Genomic DNA, 18,464 nt, shown 5'->3' on the forward strand with positions numbered 1-18,464 from the left:
TTTCTCGCACTCTATTTTCAATCTCCCACAGAGCTTGGAATGGAGAACAGATTACCTACAAAAATACCTACAGCATTTACAGGAAGAAAAGAAAAATAATACAAAACGTTTTTCTAAAAGTGCATAAATCCGAGTTGTTATTGTTATCACAGTGCAAAGTGGTTTGTTTTCTATCAAACAAGTACGAGATTAGTATTCTACGTTATTCAATAAACAGGGACTCGCATTTGGGACCTTTTATGAATTGTGATCAATTTTACAGTGTATTCCGTCATCCCTATTCCATCACAAATCTAGCAAGCGTACAAAACAATACGAGTAACAAAATGTCTGCGGAATCAGATATGGAATATTCAGACAACGACGGAGACGACTATGATTACTATGGAGAACAAGATGACTGTGACATGGAGGCTGTGGACCGAACTAAATCGGACCCTGAGTATTTCTTATACACTTGTTTAAGAGTTGAGGAAGTGGAGAAATTGTTAAACGAGTCTATAGAGTTGCTCAGTAATAGCCTTCAAATCACGCCTTCACTGGCCAAGGTTCGTCTTCCGATGTTGTTGTTGATTGTAAATGTTGATATAAGCGTTGTGTATCATTGTAATGACGGTTCTAACTTGGTGTGTTTGTAGGTAACGCTCCATGCATACGAGTGGAATGCTCAAGAGATTATAAATAAGTATAAGGAGAATGCAAATGAGGTTTTGGTGTATAGTCGTGTCAAGTCGCGTTCGCCAGTTCTGCAGGCGAGCACGAGTCGCTCCAGTTGCGCTGTGTGTGCCAACACACCTCCTATGCACAAATACAGTGCCCTGGCTTGTGGGCATTACTTTTGCAATGACTGCTGGGCTATGCACTTTGAAGTACAAATTATGCAAGGTAATTACACCTGATTTTGCTCTTCCACACAATTTTTATGTTTTATAATGCCCTTGTTACAACCTATTTACTAGTTTTGTGTGATTTAAAGTCAGATTACATTCAAATGGTACTTATTCATTCCAGTCCAATTAGATGTAATAGTTAGTATTCTAATTATCATTATGCCATCCTCCATACTGCTGTGTATGCTACAAAATAATTTGGCCATTATATTTATACAAAATGTTATGTTTTTATACAACTACCTGACTATGCAACAAAAGATCTACTGTTTGAATAGAGCACAAAAAATTTCATCCCTCTCTCTCTCTCTCTCTCTATCCTTTTTTTGTAACTTAAGGATCAATATATAGGCAGTCCAATAAAATGCTGTATCCTGCCCATGAATTTGGTATTTGCTACCTGATGTCCCTTTTGCAGTTTTAAAATAATTTTCATTCTGTCTATAAATGGATATTCTGAATATGTTGAAATTGAAACAAACAATATGTGATTGTGAGAAAAGGCATTTTGTGAATATAGGAAACATATTATTGAAGTCTTTATTTATACTAGTCTACATTTCTCTTCTATGTTCTACAAAGTTATGGCTAATAAGCACTACCTATTCCTATCACTGATGATGACACACATCAATCAATCATTAAACATACTCTAACTTTGTCCTTCAAGGAAAAGCAAAATGAGTTTTGTTACACAAAATTAGTTTGTATGTAGTGTATTGAATCAAACTTCTAATTAGTGATATAATATGATGTAACTAATGTAAAATAAATTGTTTCCTGTTTCAGGAGTTTCAAATACTATTACTTGTATGGCCCAAGATTGTGAACTTCGAGCTCCGGAAGACTTTGTGTTGTCTCATGTTACCAAACCAAATTTGAGGGAAAGATACCAGCAGTTTATGTTTAAGGATCATGTGAAATCACACCCAGAACTTAGATTTTGCCCAGGCCCTAATTGTCAGGTTAGTATATTAAATGCATAGTAGTTGCACTTAGTTTATATTATAATTATACACATAAGGAACTTCTGTCTGATGGATTTAACTGTATCATGCATGGGTACAATAAGTCCTCTTTATGAGTCAATTCAATATAGTTTATTTTATGAATAGATAATTTTTATTGTCAATAGTATACATACTCCAATAGATTAGATTGAGTCAAGTTCTTGGTAGACCTTTTTCCTGATTGAATTTTTGTCATCAATTGACTTCCGTCCCTCATTTGTACACAATATATTATTACAAAATGTAATTATGTATATTGTTCTAGTGGATATTTCGTGCATGGACTCGCGAAGGCGCCCGCCGTGTGGAATGTCAGGGGTGTGAGTTATTAACATGCTTTTCATGTGGAGCTCCCCATCATGCACCAACCGACTGCCCCACTATCCGCCGCTGGTTAACAAAATGCGCTGATGATTCTGAAACTGCCAACTACATTAGTGCACATACTAAGGTATAACAAAAATTACTTGTGTTCCTTATCTACTTGTAACTTGATAAAGAAAGTCGTAAATTGGTTACCATTAACTAGATAAATTCAGTAAAACATAACATATTTGTGTATTTTAATCTTGTCAATTTTGGTTACAGGATTGTCCTAAGTGTCAGATTTGTATAGAAAAAAATGGGGGCTGCAATCATATGCAGTGTGGCGCATGTAGACACGATTTCTGTTGGGTCTGTTTGGGAGACTGGAAATCGCATGGGTCTGAGTATTATGAATGTAGTCGTTATAAAGAGGACCCCAACATGTCTTCTGATAGCCAACATGCTCAAGTAAGCATTTGCATTAAGGATCTGTATATATCTTCATCTAAAACATTATAATAAGGAATCATAATATTGTGCTTATCACTTATTCATGTATCTCTTAATTTTAGGCTAGAGAAGCTTTAAAGAAGTATTTGCATTACTATGAAAGATGGGAAAATCATGCTCGATCTCTTAAATTGGAAGAACAAACTTTAGCTAGTTTGAAAAGTCGCATCAATCAAAAGGTCAGTTTAAAGTATTCCAATTACTTTTTGTAAGCAAACTTATTAGAGTTATAGTTTTTTAAAATGTTATATTTGATACCATACTGTCTGTTTAGGTAATGGCTGGAGAAGGTACTTGGATTGATTGGCAATACCTTTGGGATTCTGCGAAGTTATTAAAGCGCTGTCGATACACTTTGCAATATACATATCCATTCGCTTATTACATGGATAACGGGCCGCGCAAAGAATTATTTGAATATCAGCAAGTAAGTATAAATGAACTTTCAACTAAAATAATTATTTTTAGGATGATCTGTATATAATTTACTGACTATGTGTGAATTTTGTTACAGGCACAATTGGAGGCTGAAATTGAAAACTTATCTTGGAAAGTAGAAAGGGCAGAAACGACTGATAGAGGTGACCTAGAGAACCAAATGGACATTGCCGAAAAAAGACGTACCACATTATTAAAAGATTTCTTGGAATTCCATACCACTACCGCATCTAGCAGCAAAGTATAAATATCTTCAAGATTTGTCATAAATAAATATAACTATATTGCGACAAACATTTGTATAATATTTGTGAAAGCTAGAATCTTTTTGTTCTGCCAAAGTATATTTATTAACATGACTTTGCAATAAAAATAGGAATATTATATGGTTGTGTATTTATTTCGTCTAAACATTATAATTATAACACTCTCATAACACCCACCTCTGTTTTTACTAAATAAAGCATTGAAATAAGGATTCAATGTTTTTAAGGAACTCGCATTGATTTATATCTGACGATATTGTGACGGTATTAAGTCTAATAATTATTTAAATCAAATAAATACGCGTTCAGGAATTTCGTAAATTTTACTTAATAAGGGATGAAATTGGGATTGAAATTTTAAATTTGTTATAAGTAGGTAGGTATAATCAACTTCCACGCGAGCGACGCCCTAGGAAATAACCAGTATGTATCGTATCATCATTTATGTTTATAAAAGCATGTTGCAATGTTGATGATATTAATGTGTGAATAGTGCGCTTTATTATTTTTTTTATTTGTTGATGAGGCTACTTATTAGATACAACATTGAAAGCTTTCTCTACCATTTGTTTTTAGTTGACTTTAATTAAAATTAAATGTTTATCGATTAGTGAAAATAAAAAAAATATTATTAAAAATCGACTAAAACTCATAATATCGATATTCATCTGTATTTATTCGTTTGCTTCATAAAACTCTAGCATGGCACGGACTAGCAATACTCAAAGTATATTTTCGGAACCCTAGGGCTCCCTTGCAAATTTTTTGTAAGGGCTCCAATGCTCCATGTGAATACTAGTAATCTATACTTCTAATTTTTTTAACTACATAGATTTTAATTCAAACACATTTAAATAAAATGTTTTTTTAAACTAACTACAATAATGGAAAATGTAATATAAATATAAGTAGATTAAATAGTAATAAAAACTATGACTAAAAATTTTTGTTAAAATGCTTTACTTTCTGGAATAACTGGTTCGAATTGAATCATTCTTTTTGCGTTGAATTGTCCATTAATCGAGAAAAGCTATAGCTTACATTATATTATAAAAGATCATACTATGTATAATGAAAATAAGCTGAACAGCGCGTGAAACCGCGTGGTAGTAACTAAAAATACAGCTTTGTGTATTTCAACTCCATTTTGATCAAACCTCATGGGTTTTTTCAACAATAAGAATAAAAATCAGTTCTATACAGCCCATTTTTTTTTCTTATAATACACAAATATGGTACACATAATAAAATAACAGATTATTGATTCAGGTTCTTGATATTTTGTTACGACTGCTCATTAGTTTGTTACTTTTATGTAAATTTAATTTAACTAAGATTTTTATAACAATTTATATCAGTCCCGTAGTCACCACTACTATTATTTTGTTTTAAATAAATCTGTAAATAATAATTTTGATGTTGGCAATATTTAACTAACAGCAATGTGTCTGATTTTTCAATAGATTTACTTATTAATCGAAATGTTGGTAACTGTAGCGTCAGTTATTATGAGGACTATAAATCGCCAATTCTTTACGACAAAATTTATTCATAATTTTTTTTTCTGCCTTTTTCTTCTCGACAGGGCTCCGCCACCATAAACGTTTGAGAGCCGCTGGCTGGACCATAGACAAGATAACAGATTATAGATATACTGTCTATGGGTCCTTTATATAAAAGAAAATCTAAACGAAAGCATCAGTCAGTGAAGTAGCCAACAAAATGGCTACCACGAATGATTCGAAGGCGCCTGTGCGCCAAGTAAAAAGAGTACAATTTGGTATATTGTCTCCAGATGAAATCGTAAGTTATGTTTTCAGATCGTTTGTTTACCTACGTATTGGAATATCATCAAATTTCTAGTGTTTTTATGGTGTAATGCATGATTCATATCAACGTGATAAAGTGGCACGCAGTTGATCTTGTACCTGGCAGATGCAATTATTTGCCATAAGTTTCCTCAAGAACATTGTCCTTGTTGATGAAAGTAAACTTTTAATGTTATTTTAGGATGTATGGATATCCAAACAACAATATTTTATTAAAATACCGTGTAATTGTTAATGATTGTTGCACAACAATAATAAAATATACTGTCCATATCTGTTGTTTATTCTGTTGTTTCCTTAAACTTTCTTCTAACTTATTTGGTCCTGATAAATACCACGAAGAGATTAAAACTACAATCTTTTTAAAATGGCACCTCAATTGGTGTCTGTTGTGTGTTCAGATTTGACATGGCAGTAGTTTCAACAAGAAATAAGTATTTTGTTCAGAATTTCCCTGCAAGGTCAACTACCATTAAAAGTATTCATAATAGTTCAGAAGGATGCATATAAAGCAGAATGGTTGGACACAAATGGCCATCATAAACAACTGCATAGTGATTGGTTCTTATCTCAAGTTGAATGTAAAGGAGCTTGATGTGAAATTTTTATTTTGTTATAGCGACGGATGTCCGTCACCGAAGGGGGCATTCGGTTCCCCGAAACCATGGAAGGAGGTAGACCCAAGCTTGGTGGACTTATGGATCCTCGACAAGGGGTGATCGACAGGAGTTCCAGATGTCAGACCTGTGCTGGAAATATGACTGAGTGTCCCGGACATTTTGGACACATTGATTTAGCAAAACCAGTATTTCACATAGGATTTATCACAAAAACTATTAAGATTCTCAGATGTGTCTGTTTCTACTGCTCAAAGTTGCTTGTCAGTCCGGTAAGTTAAGGTCCTTGGTTTGTTTAGTTTTAATGTTAATTACCTGTGATTGAGACTTATTGTTGAATCATTTGTGTTATAGACAAACCCAAAGATAAAAGAAGTTGTAATGAAGTCAAAAGGACAACCTCGTAAGAGATTGACTTATGTATATGACTTGTGTAAAGGCAAGAATATTTGTGAGGGTGGTGAAGATATGGATATTGGGAAGGAGGGTGAAGAGGGCAAAAGAGGCTCAGGGCATGGAGGTTGTGGTCACTACCAGCCGTCTATAAGGAGGCAAGGTTTGGACCTCACAGCAGAGTGGAAACATGCCAATGAAGATACACAGGAAAAGAAGATTATTATCACAGCAGAAAGGGTGTGGGAAATCCTTAAACATATCACAGGTATGTAACTGATATTGTATCATTTAATTACAGGATGTATGTCTTCAGCTATCCAGGGTATAAATATAAACAAGACATGAGTACTATAACACAATGAATCCCAACAAAGAACATGTTGGGACTGGTTTTACCAACTAGCTACATAAAATTATCTGAAATAATCTATTGTTATCAATTTCGTGATAATGAACTTTTATAAAAATATAACAGTATTGTCTATGTAGCATACAAATATGAGTCTTGAGTACCATTTGTAATAATGTTTACAAAATGTTGTACATACTAGTAATTTGTATAAGTATAATTTCAATTTCCTTATACAGAAATATATAGTCTTAAAAGTAAGGAATGGATTGCTAATACAAGTTTATAATATTTAATTAATATAAATTACTTATTGATGCAAAATTTAGTAACATTGCTTCAACTAACTTAACTAATCCACTTAGTCAAGACCCTACCTCCCATTTGTGTAGTGTATTTGAACAAGTCTAGTTGCTTTTATTTATTTTGTCATTTTTTTCTTGTAGATGAGGAATCATTTATTCTGGGTATGGATCCGAAGTTCGCGAGACCTGACTGGATGATAGTCACAGTGTTGCCTGTTCCTCCATTATCTGTGAGACCTGCTGTAGTGATGTTTGGTTCAGCTAAGAATCAAGATGACTTGACACACAAACTTTCTGACATCATCAAAGCAAACAATGAACTGATGAGGAATGAACAGTCTGGTGCAGCGGCGCACGTACTCGCTGAAAACATCAGATTACTCCAGTTCCACGTCGCCACATTTGTAGATAATGACATGCCCGGAATGCCAAAGTAAGTAATTATCTAATAATGCACATTTTGTTATGATCATTGATTGCCATTACCAAATGTGTGTTATTGTTTATACATAATAATTTAATAATGTAATAATGATTACCAAATAACTAATAAACAAATTAACTGTAAATATTTCATAATTATTATTTACTTTCCAGGGCCATGCAAAAATCAGGAAAGCCACTCAAAGCTATCAAGGCACGTCTAAAAGGAAAGGAAGGAAGAATCAGAGGAAACCTCATGGGGAAGCGAGTCGACTTCTCAGCACGTACTGTCATTACACCAGATCCTAACTTGCGTATTGACCAAGTAGGAGTACCGAGATCCATTGCACAAAACTTGACATTCCCTGAACTTGTTACACCATTCAACATCGACAGAATGCAGGAGCTTGTACGCAGGGGTAACGCACAATATCCTGGCGCGAAGTACATTGTACGAGACAATGGAGAAAGGATAGATCTAAGGTTTCACCCAAAACCATCAGATTTGCATTTACAACATGGATACAAAGTTGAACGTCACTTGAGAGATGACGATCTTGTTATTTTCAACCGACAACCCACACTACACAAGATGAGTATGATGGGGCACAGAGTGAAAGTGCTTCCGTGGTCAACATTCCGTATGAATTTAAGTTGTACCTCTCCCTACAACGCCGATTTCGATGGTGACGAAATGAATTTACATGTGCCACAGTCAATGGAAACAAGGGCAGAGGTTGAAAACATTCACATAACGCCTCGACAAATTATCACTCCACAGGCAAATAAACCCGTCATGGGTATTGTGCAAGATACATTGACAGCTGTAAGGAAAATGACGAAGCGTGACGTGTTCCTTACGAAGGAACAAGTTATGAATCTTCTTATGTTTTTACCCACATGGGATGGTAAAATCCCACAGCCCTGCATTTTGAAACCTCAACCATTGTGGACCGGTAAACAGATATTTACGCTAATTATCCCTGGTCCAGTAAACATGATTCGAACACATTCTACACATCCAGATGAAGAAGATGATGGTCCATACAAGTGGATTTCGCCTGGAGATACTAAAGTCGTTGTAGAGCATGGTGAACTGCTCATGGGCATTCTATGTAAAAAATCACTTGGTGCTTCAGCAGGTTCCTTGCTACATATTTGCATGTTAGAGTTGGGCCATGAAACAGCTGGTCGGTTCTATGGTAACATTCAAACAGTGATCAACAACTGGCTGCTTCTGGAAGGTCACTCCATTGGTATCGGCGACACCATTGCCGATCCTCAGACCTACCAAGAAATTCAGCGCGCCATCGTCAAGGCCAAAGAGGATGTCATAGAAGTCATTCAAAAAGCTCACAACATGGAGTTGGAGCCCACTCCCGGTAACACGCTCAGGCAGACATTCGAAAATCAAGTGAACCGTATTCTGAACGACGCTCGTGATAAGACTGGTGGATCAGCCAAGAAATCTCTTACTGAATACAACAACTTAAAGGCTATGGTGGTAGCTGGTTCTAAAGGTTCCAACATTAATATTTCTCAGGTTATTGCCTGTGTAGGGCAACAGAACGTTGAAGGTAAACGTATTCCGTTCGGATTCCGTAAAAGAACCTTGCCGCATTTCATCAAAGACGATTACGGTCCTGAGTCGAGAGGTTTCGTCGAAAACTCATATCTTGCCGGTCTGACACCATCAGAGTTTTATTTCCACGCTATGGGAGGTCGTGAAGGTCTTATTGATACTGCCGTAAAAACCGCTGAAACTGGATACATCCAACGTCGTTTGATAAAGGCTATGGAGTCTGTCATGGTTCACTATGACGGCACTGTCCGTAACTCAGTAGGACAACTCATTCAGTTGAGATACGGTGAAGACGGTCTGGCGGGAGAAACAGTGGAGTTCCAGAATTTGCCCACTGTAAAACTGTCTAACAAGGCATTTGAAAAGAAATTCAAGTTTGATCCTTCAAATGAAAGATATTTGAAGAGGATTTTCAGTGAAGAAATTATAAAGGAGTTGACAGAATCTGGTTACGTTATTAGTGATCTTGAGAGTGAATGGGAGCAACTTTGCAAGGACAGAGAAGTACTACGTCAAATCTTCCCAAGTGGTGAATCTAAAGTTGTACTGCCTTGTAATTTCAAGCGAATGATTTGGAATGCCCAGAAAACTTTCCATATCAACAAAAGGATGCCAACAGATTTGAGTCCTATTAAAGTGATATCAGGAGTTAAAGACTTGCTTAAAAAGTGTGTCATTGTAGCAGGCGAGGATCGTCTGTCGAAGCAAGCTAACGAAAACGCTACTCTGCTTTTCCAATGTTTGGTGCGGTCCACTTTATGCACCAAGTTTGTCTCTGAAGAGTACAGACTTTCACAAGTAGCTTTCGAGTGGTTGATTGGAGAAATTGAAACCAGATTCCAGCAAGCACAGGTCAACCCTGGCGAAATGGTGGGTGCTCTAGCTGCACAATCTCTCGGTGAGCCCGCCACACAGATGACACTGAACACTTTCCATTTTGCTGGTGTGTCATCCAAAAACGTAACTCTCGGTGTGCCGCGTCTTAAGGAAATTATTAACATTTCCAAGAAACCTAAAGCTCCATCTCTAACAGTGTTCTTGACTGGTGGTGCAGCCAGAGATGCTGAAAAAGCTAAGAATGTACTTTGCAGACTTGAGCACACTACATTGCGCAAGGTGACAGCAAACACTGCTATCTATTACGACCCTGACCCACAAAACACGGTCATTGCTGAAGATCAAGAATTCGTTAATGTATACTACGAAATGCCTGACTTTGACCCCACAAAGATTTCGCCGTGGCTGCTGCGTATAGAGTTGGATCGTAAGAGGATGACTGATAAGAAATTGACCATGGAACAGATTGCAGAAAAGATCAATGCTGGATTTGGTGACGATTTGAATTGCATTTTCAATGACGACAACGCTGAAAAGCTTGTGCTGCGTATTAGGATTATGAATAACGAAGAAAGTAAATTCCAAGATAATGATGAAGAGACTGTTGACAAGATGGAAGACGACATGTTCTTGAGGTGTATTGAAGCGAACATGTTGTCCGACATGACTCTACAGGGTATTGAGGCTATAGCGAAGGTGTACATGCATTTACCACAGACTGAAGCTAAGAAACGTATTATAATCACAGAACAAGGAGAATTTAAGGCTATAGCCGAATGGTTGTTGGAAACTGATGGTACTTCATTAATGAAAGTACTATCGGAGAGAGATGTAGACCCTATTAGGACATTCAGTAACGACATTTGCGAGATATTCCAAGTACTGGGTATTGAAGCCGTGCGAAAGTCGGTAGAGAAAGAAATGAACGCTGTGTTGCAGTTCTACGGTCTATACGTGAACTACCGACATCTTGCCTTGCTTTGTGACGTAATGACTGCTAAGGGTCATCTTATGGCTATCACTCGTCACGGTATCAACAGACAAGACACCGGAGCCCTTATGAGATGCTCATTCGAAGAAACGGTCGATGTATTATTGGATGCTGCCAGTCATGCTGAGGTAGATCCTATGAGGGGCGTGTCTGAAAACATTATCATGGGACAACTACCGCGAATGGGAACTGGTAAGTTTTACTTAAATATGCGTTGTTTAGTACATTTAGATTATTTGTTTTGTGTTCAATTCTGATGACAACTTTTCTTTTTAGGTTGCTTCGACTTGTTACTTGACGCCGAAAAATGTAAACTTGGTATGGAAATGGGTGGTCTTGGCGTTGGCGGAGTCGGAGGCGGCATGTACTTCGGTGTCGGCACTCCATCCATGACACCACTGATGACACCGTGGTCCACACAGAACACTCCCGGATACGGAAGCAGTGCGTGGTCACCAGGCCAAGGTAAGAATCGTTCATTTTTAAAGGGCTTTAGTTCTCTAAAGCCCATTAAATGCCATTTTGTTTAAATCTTTAAGATAATGTCTAACCTTATTTTGTACTTTATCTTTTACAGTGGGAAGCAGTATGACACCGGGTGGTCCATCATTCTCGCCATCAGGAGCATCGGATGCGTCAGGTCTATCGCCAGCGTACAGCGCATGGTCTCCGCAGCCCGGTTCCCCGGGCTCCCCTGGCCCTCCACTGTCGCCGTACACATCTCCCGCAGGCGCCTCACCATCGTACTCTCCCACGAGCCCAGTGTACGCGCCCGCCTCTCCCAGCCTTACTCCAACGTCGCCGCATTATTCCCCAACAAGTCCGTCATATTCGCCGACTTCACCAAACTATTCTCCAACGTCGCCGATATATTCGCCAACATCGCCGAGCTATTCTCCCACGTCTCCCGGGTACTCACCAACATCTCCATCTTATTCGCCGACGTCCCCCAGTTACTCTCCTACGTCACCGAGCTACTCTCCTACAAGCCCCGCGTATTCACCGACATCGCCCAGCTACTCGCCGACGTCACCAAGCTACTCGCCAACGAGTCCGTCTTACTCACCGACAAGTCCGTCATATTCACCGACCAGTCCAGCATATTCTCCCACGTCGCCGGGCTACTCGCCTTCTTCCCCAAGCTATTCTCCAACTAGTCCAGTGTACAGTCCCGCTTCTCCCAGCTATTCGCCGTCATCCCCGAACTACACTCCTACGTCGCCGGCGTATTCGCCAACAAGTCCTTCTTATTCACCGACTTCACCCGCATATTCCCCAACTTCTCCAAGTTATTCACCATCGTCACCTAAATATTCTCCTTCACCCAACTATTCTCCTACGTCGCCATCAGTGGCAGGAAGGAGCCCTACTTATTCTCCGACTAGCCCACAGTACTCGCCTACGAGCCAACAGTACTCCCCGACGAGTCCTGCATACTCGCCCTCGTCGCCCCAACACCCGGGAAGCACACGCTATTCACCCTCCTCTCCAAATTATTCACCGTCTCCGAATTACTCTCCTTCCTCCCCGGGATACTCTCCATCATCGACAAAGTACTCCCCAACCTCCCCGACGTACACTCCGACCTCACCCAACTACTCCCCATCATCCCCCGCGTACTCCCCGTCCTCTGCTGGACCTAGCACGTATTCTCCAACTTCACCCACATACTCTCCCACTTCACCTAATTATGACGATGGCGACGATTAACTTAATTAATGTTTATTTTTCTTTTCTACGTTATTATTTTACTTTATGCTATGTTATTACTATTTGTAAATATTTTTACCTCCCTCTTCAAAGTGGAGAATCAAAATACATAAAACTTGAAAAAATGTACTGTTAGTAATGTAGGCTAGGTTAGTAAATATATGTAATATATTTTAAGTAAGTTTATATCAGAAAATAGGTAAAAACCATTAGTAATTTCTCTTATTTTTTTAAGTACCTACCTACTGTCGTGCTTCTTTATTTTTAGCGTTCAGTGTTTGTCAATACAACACTATTTTATGATCGCTTGTTTTTATTGACTTTGAATTAGTTAAGTAGACTAATTTGAATTTAATTATTATGTAACACCGATACGGTGATGAACATGTGAATATGTTCCAAACCATTTTGTTATGCATTTTGTGGTGGAGAAATAAAGTTACACAAATAATATGACGAATTTTTATTTTATTGTTACTGACCCAGTATTATATTATCAATAATACATACTACAATTATTATCTTAAGAATTTCAAATAGTTAAGTAAAAAAAGTAACAAATTACTTGGGGCATTGAAATATTCTTGGGGTTTACAATTAAGAATTACAAAGATAAAGTGAGATTGATAAATAAATGGAAGGGTTAATTTCTTAGGGTGAGAACATAAATAATTACAAACCTACTATCTACATTACTCTAAAGGTATATTAATCTTAGGACACTTACAAAATACAAACCATTGTGCTTTTAAACCTCGAACACAGCCATTTTATTTATATTACTTAATACTTACGAACTAAGCCTGATCAATTTATTATTAGGTTATTTTCAGTAAGTTTGCTGCAACATATTTACTCATACGTCACTATCTTCGACACGAGAACTCAATGTTAAATTCATGTAAATGTGCTGAATCTGTCTACTTATTAGCAACACTTATTATAAAACGTCACCTATTATTAAGAAAAAATACAAATAGGTATCTAATGAGTATTATGGAAGCCGTTTTGAAGCAATTCTGTTTGTACTTAAGACTAAGGTTTGATTTATTTTCCTCGATATATTTCTATGATGCGATCCTGGTCGACGTACTCGAAGATGTGTGGAGCGTCCATGAGGATGCCGACCGTGCCCGCAGTCGTCACGATGAAGAAGATGTACAGCTGCAGCCTGTCGATCACCATCGCCACGTACTTCCAATCTTCACGTGTCTGTACAATAGGAATCCACGATTAGTCAGATTGAAAATCGCCCAGGAGATAGAATGTGAGATAGATTGATTAAAATTTTATGAAAATTATCAACAAATATTCTCACTTATTTTCTGTAATGGTCTCTAATTGATACCTACTGAAAAACCAAATTCATTTGGTTTAGTTTCAAAACTTGATTAAAGATATTTTTATTAGGTAAATCTCTATAGTAAATTAACACTTACCTGAATGTAAAGATCTTCATTACGCAAGTGTTCTGCGATGAACTCTACTGCTTCCGTAGCCTTCGCTGCTTCAGGCGACAGCAGCAAAGAGTCGGAGCTCTCCGACTCCCTCCGCTCTCCTCCAAGGCCCAGGCCCCCGAGGGCGCCGAGTCCTCCCAACGCTCCGACCTCACCGCCGCCGGCTGCTCGGTTTATCTTGCAGTTCGGGTGGTGAAGGTCCGACATCTCCATCGCCTCCATTTTGCTTTGTTTTGCACCAATCGCACTAAGAAGTTAGTATATTCACAAGGTACACAGGTTAGAGAGGGTTAACTAGTGTCTACGGAGAGGTTTTAGGTGTAAACGTACCTGATGTGTTTAGGCAGGTCGTGCGGAGCGGCTGCGTGGGGCGGCGCACCCATACCAGGCATTTCCATCATCCATCGCAGTCTCGTTTTACGTGGACGCCGCATGAGCAGCCCCGTCGGTAGGTAATGAAGGAAGACACTTCGGATCCATAGGGGCATTCTGCAGAATAAAATACATTTCTTTAGGTATTCTACCGATCAACTCCATACATTTAACAAATTTAAGTGTGTACATTAGGCACGTTTTCTTACCTGTGTGTTCTTGGACCTCTGAAGTTCCAATTAATAATGATGACCGTGACGAGAATACTGACGGTGTTCATGATGAAAGTAAAGAGGAGGTACTTGGCAATCAGGGGTAGCACGAGAGAGGTCGGCGGGAGAATCTTCGACACCAGTAGCAGGAACACAACCAGTGACAGCAGAATGCTGATACCCAACGTTACCTAAAAAGAAATACAAAGGGATTAATAAAATTGGCGGATAATGTGATATTGTACTATATTGTATCTATTCAATAAAAACAATCCTCACCTTTTCACCAGCTTCAGCGGGTAAATAGAATACCAGGACGCAGAGGAATGAAATCAATACAGTCGGCAGGATCAAGTTGACAGTGTAGAACAAAGTTTTTCTCCTGATTATAATGTAAAACGTAATATCAGTTTCAGTGGGGTGGTTCCCTTCATAAATATTCAAATAGGCTGGCACTTCGATAATGTCCCAAGTACCCGACTTCCAGTAGTCGGACAGATCGACAAAGTTCTTGTTGTTGTATAGAGCGAGCGATACTTGATCACCGTTGAAGGTCCAAGAACCGAACTTCATGATGCAAGTTTGTTGATCGAAGGGGAAGTATGTGACGTCGATCGTGCACGAGCTCTGTAAAGGAAATTAAATAATAAGATAAATTCTTAAAGGATGACAAAATCACAGAAAATTGTCGTTCAGATGAATGAATGGTCATAATATCATACCTGGTAAATAGCAGGCGGTACCCACAGCACTTCACCATTGGGATAGATCAGAACGTTTGATTTGTATCGTACCTCGTAGTTACCGTCGGCGCTGAAACATAGCATGGAGATAAGAATTCAAGAAATTATATTACGAAATAAAAGCTAAAAGGTACTTTTGTAATATGACAGGTAAATTACCTGTCATATTTTGATTCCTGAAGGGGTAAACAGAGCACCATTTTGACATAAACATAAACTTTTAATCAGTAATTAATATTATTATGAGTCCCAAATGAATAGAGCGAGTCTTGTACCATACGCCAGGGACATTTCTAGACTCTGTGCTATTACAGAGAGCAGAAAAACTAGTCTAGTAAAAAGTTTAGTTTTACTAGTTTAGTAAAAGTCCCACTAATACTTGTGCTGGCTTAGGAATCGAATCTCAGACCTTTTGTTCGACAGCACACGCGGTCCCACATCCAATATGGCAGTTTTTATAGAAAATCAAACAATACAAATGAAAATAGTTAGAAATATGTATGCATAATACGTACTTGTTGAAGAGCACGATGTCTGGCTTCCAGACCTTGTCGGGCGGCAGCCGCAGCACGCCGATGCCGCCGTAGTCAGCCTCGTCCCACATCAGCTGGTAGTCCATCCATACTAACCGGAGCCATACGTTCGATTTCATGATCTGATTCTTCTCGTTCTGTAATAAGTTAAGGATGGTAAAATGTACCTACTTACAGTAACATAGTCGTGGCGAAGTAGCAAGAGGAACTATCGACTCCCCTGCTGAACAAAATTAAGATTTTCGATTTTAGAATTCTCAGTTCCAGTAAACTTGCCATTTATCTGCTGGAGAGTCGGTATGAAACAAAGTTGACCCATGCTTACTCCTTCAGCGATGAAAGTCGTAATGTTATGTTAGGTTATCAAAAATATTATCATTATCAATATGAAAACCGTGTAAAGCGATTACACATCGCAAGTTTCAGATCAATAACTGTCAGACATTCACAAATTCCAATTAGAAAAATTAACATTCGTAATGAATATGTAAATTAGTTAAACAATATACATACAACATTAATAAGTTGTACGAAGGCTAATCCGAATCGCACGTCGACTTTCTGTGTCATATTTTGTACTGGGCGGATCAGTTTGTTGTAACCACGGAACAGGTCGCGGACCAACCGCTCCTCGTCTTCGGAACACCATCCTGGAACCAATACATCATGTATTCATAACAAATTATGTATATTATTTATTGTAGACCATATCGACGGTTGAGAGGCTAATTGATCTAAGAGTCATTTTTGCGATATTGAGTTATATGTATGTCACTCGAAACCGGTGATATATACATATAACTCATATCTATCAACTAATAATAACAGGGTCCATAATTGTGACTAAATACTGTATTTCTAACACCTATGTACATTATGGATGCAATAAATACTTGAATATTTGAATACTAATATCTATATACACTAATATCGCAAAAAATGTCGCTTCGATCTATTAGCCTTTCAACCATCGATATAATCATCAATGTGTACTATAGGCGGTCTTATCGCATAATACTATTTCTTACAAAAACTTTGAAAATCAAAGGTTGACGAACGACGAAGATTCAGACAATCAAGATTGTATTCAGTAAATAAGGCTACCAAATAGCATTTATACACGATTTAAAAACAAACTCAATGAGTCAGATTACTCTGAGACGAAATACCGAAACAAATTCAAGCCACGATTACTTTATTACTATTATTATTCAATTGGACTATTCCATGACTTAAAATAAATAAATAAATACCTAGTACATAATATAGTCTATTAGTTTGAGGTCACATTATTTTTGAAAAGTAAAAAAGGATGTGTTTTTGTGTCTACATGAATATTTATTAACTGTAGGTAAATGTAGGCTTTAATTACATTATGGTTACTTATTGTTCACCCCTTCTGTTGTTGTTCGATCAATTAATCCCGAAATCTAATTATTTATTCGAAAATCTATATTCATAGGTACTGATAATACTCGTATTTAACAAATCATATTTGCTTACATTAAAAATAACGCGTTTATGTCTTTGACATTGAGATAAAAGAAATTCTAATTTAAACAAGGTGTAATATAATCCTAATTTGATACGACGAGTTTTCAATACACAAGTATGTATGTATATCACGATTAGATTTCCTTAATGATACATACACTCGCTATCTAAGCTAGTTACTAAGATAAATTATCAGTTATCCCGTATTTGTGTTGGTATTAAGTATTAAAATGATTATAAATGGCTTTGATAAGGCATTTTCCGTAAGTTCAGTAACGTGTCAAGCATCCGTAGCCGAGATGCTGCTGTGACGACAGATCAATAAAGAGCGAACGTGGAGATAATGTTGTTTAGGAACACACTTCTCTACTCTTAACACATGTTTTTACTTATAATTAAATACTGTTAACACATTCACGTAATGTATTAACTAATAATTGACTAATTAAACTAAGTTATTAATTCGGAAATAATATTTTCAAAAATTTCCATTTAATATACACCTGATTTTTAAAACTGCTTGTTTAGGTATATGTTACAGGTGTTATATTTTATAGTCGCCCTATAATTAGTATATAACTGGCACATAATTTGTTTATATACTTCACTATTTACATAGCTAGCCGGTAGCGCCGTTCATATGAGATAGGTGAGAAAAATCAGTGAGGTCTCGGGTGTTTGACAAGAGAATGGAGGTGTAGTGAGGTGATTCGGTGTGGGTATTGTTTGTATATTGTACCTGAGTAGAGTAGTGTGAGGATCGCGGTGAGCAGGAGGAAGGCGCGCGACCCGCCCGACATGGCGGCGGGCACTGCCGCGCGGGGCGCATCCTGGCGCACGCCGCGCATCCCGCCGCGCCGCGCCACACCCCGCCACATTCCCGAGTCCTCCCGTAGCGCCCGCCCGCCCAACTCTACCGCCCTGTGCACTAATGCACCCTGCACTTATTTTTCTACTTAATACTGTTATTTCATACCTCATTTTTCTAGAAATGGAAGTAGACATATTTGGTTCATTCGTTTCTATCATGACTGTCACTGGTAAGAACCTGTGATGGCACTAGGTAGTAACGTGTCATATTTATTTCAGCTATGTAGAAAATATAAAAACTTTAAAAGAAATGTCTAAAAGTTATTTACTTAGTGCTTTGTCCATCATATTGTTTTGAAACTAACGGCTATAACGTAGCAAACA

The 18,464-nt window shown here is 37.8% G+C and overlaps 3 protein-coding genes across 5 annotated transcripts; 2 read left to right on the forward strand and 1 right to left on the reverse strand.

Moving 5' to 3' along the window:
* Positions 1-12: 12 nt before the first annotated feature.
* On the forward strand, positions 13-3,538 carry LOC118270334 (potential E3 ubiquitin-protein ligase ariadne-2). 2 transcript variants are annotated; one of them, XM_035585900.2, is made up of 9 exons: positions 13-181; positions 263-548; positions 639-885; positions 1,680-1,855; positions 2,166-2,351; positions 2,489-2,674; positions 2,779-2,895; positions 2,991-3,143; positions 3,231-3,538. In XM_035585900.2, the coding sequence occupies exons 2-9, from the start codon at positions 327-329 to the stop codon at positions 3,399-3,401; spliced, it is 1,458 nt and encodes a 485-aa protein (XP_035441793.1). In that variant the 5' UTR covers positions 13-181; positions 263-326; the 3' UTR covers positions 3,402-3,538. The 2 variants fall into 2 exon arrangements, with proteins under 2 accessions (XP_035441793.1, XP_035441785.1); XM_035585892.2 differs by having other exon boundaries at positions 13-548.
* Positions 3,539-5,070: 1,532 nt separating this feature from the next.
* LOC118270285 (DNA-directed RNA polymerase II subunit RPB1) lies at positions 5,071-12,912 on the forward strand. Its single transcript, XM_035585811.2, has 7 exons — positions 5,071-5,223; positions 5,869-6,138; positions 6,221-6,527; positions 7,058-7,349; positions 7,514-10,941; positions 11,026-11,214; positions 11,327-12,912. Exons 1-7 carry the CDS (start codon positions 5,143-5,145, stop codon positions 12,457-12,459), a joined length of 5,700 nt encoding a protein of 1,899 aa, XP_035441704.2. The 5' UTR covers positions 5,071-5,142; the 3' UTR covers positions 12,460-12,912.
* LOC118270328 (acetylcholine receptor subunit beta-like 1) lies at positions 12,908-18,163 on the reverse strand. Of its 2 annotated transcripts, none has more exons than XM_050699050.1 (9): positions 18,010-18,163; positions 16,290-16,426; positions 15,759-15,913; positions 15,223-15,313; positions 14,780-15,127; positions 14,498-14,691; positions 14,247-14,405; positions 13,899-14,142; positions 12,908-13,671 (listed from the first exon to the last, which is right to left on the reverse strand). In XM_050699050.1, exons 1-9 carry the CDS (start codon positions 18,146-18,148, stop codon positions 13,507-13,509), a joined length of 1,632 nt encoding a protein of 543 aa, XP_050555007.1. In that variant the 5' UTR covers positions 18,149-18,163; the 3' UTR covers positions 12,908-13,506. The 2 variants fall into 2 exon arrangements, with proteins under 2 accessions (XP_050555007.1, XP_035441772.2); XM_035585879.2 differs by having other exon boundaries at positions 13,899-14,163.
* Positions 18,164-18,464: the final 301 nt, after the last annotated feature.

Source organism: Spodoptera frugiperda, chromosome 15 (genome assembly GCF_023101765.2).
Source record: "Spodoptera frugiperda isolate SF20-4 chromosome 15, AGI-APGP_CSIRO_Sfru_2.0, whole genome shotgun sequence".
Classification (NCBI taxonomy): domain Eukaryota; kingdom Metazoa; phylum Arthropoda; class Insecta; order Lepidoptera; family Noctuidae; genus Spodoptera; species Spodoptera frugiperda.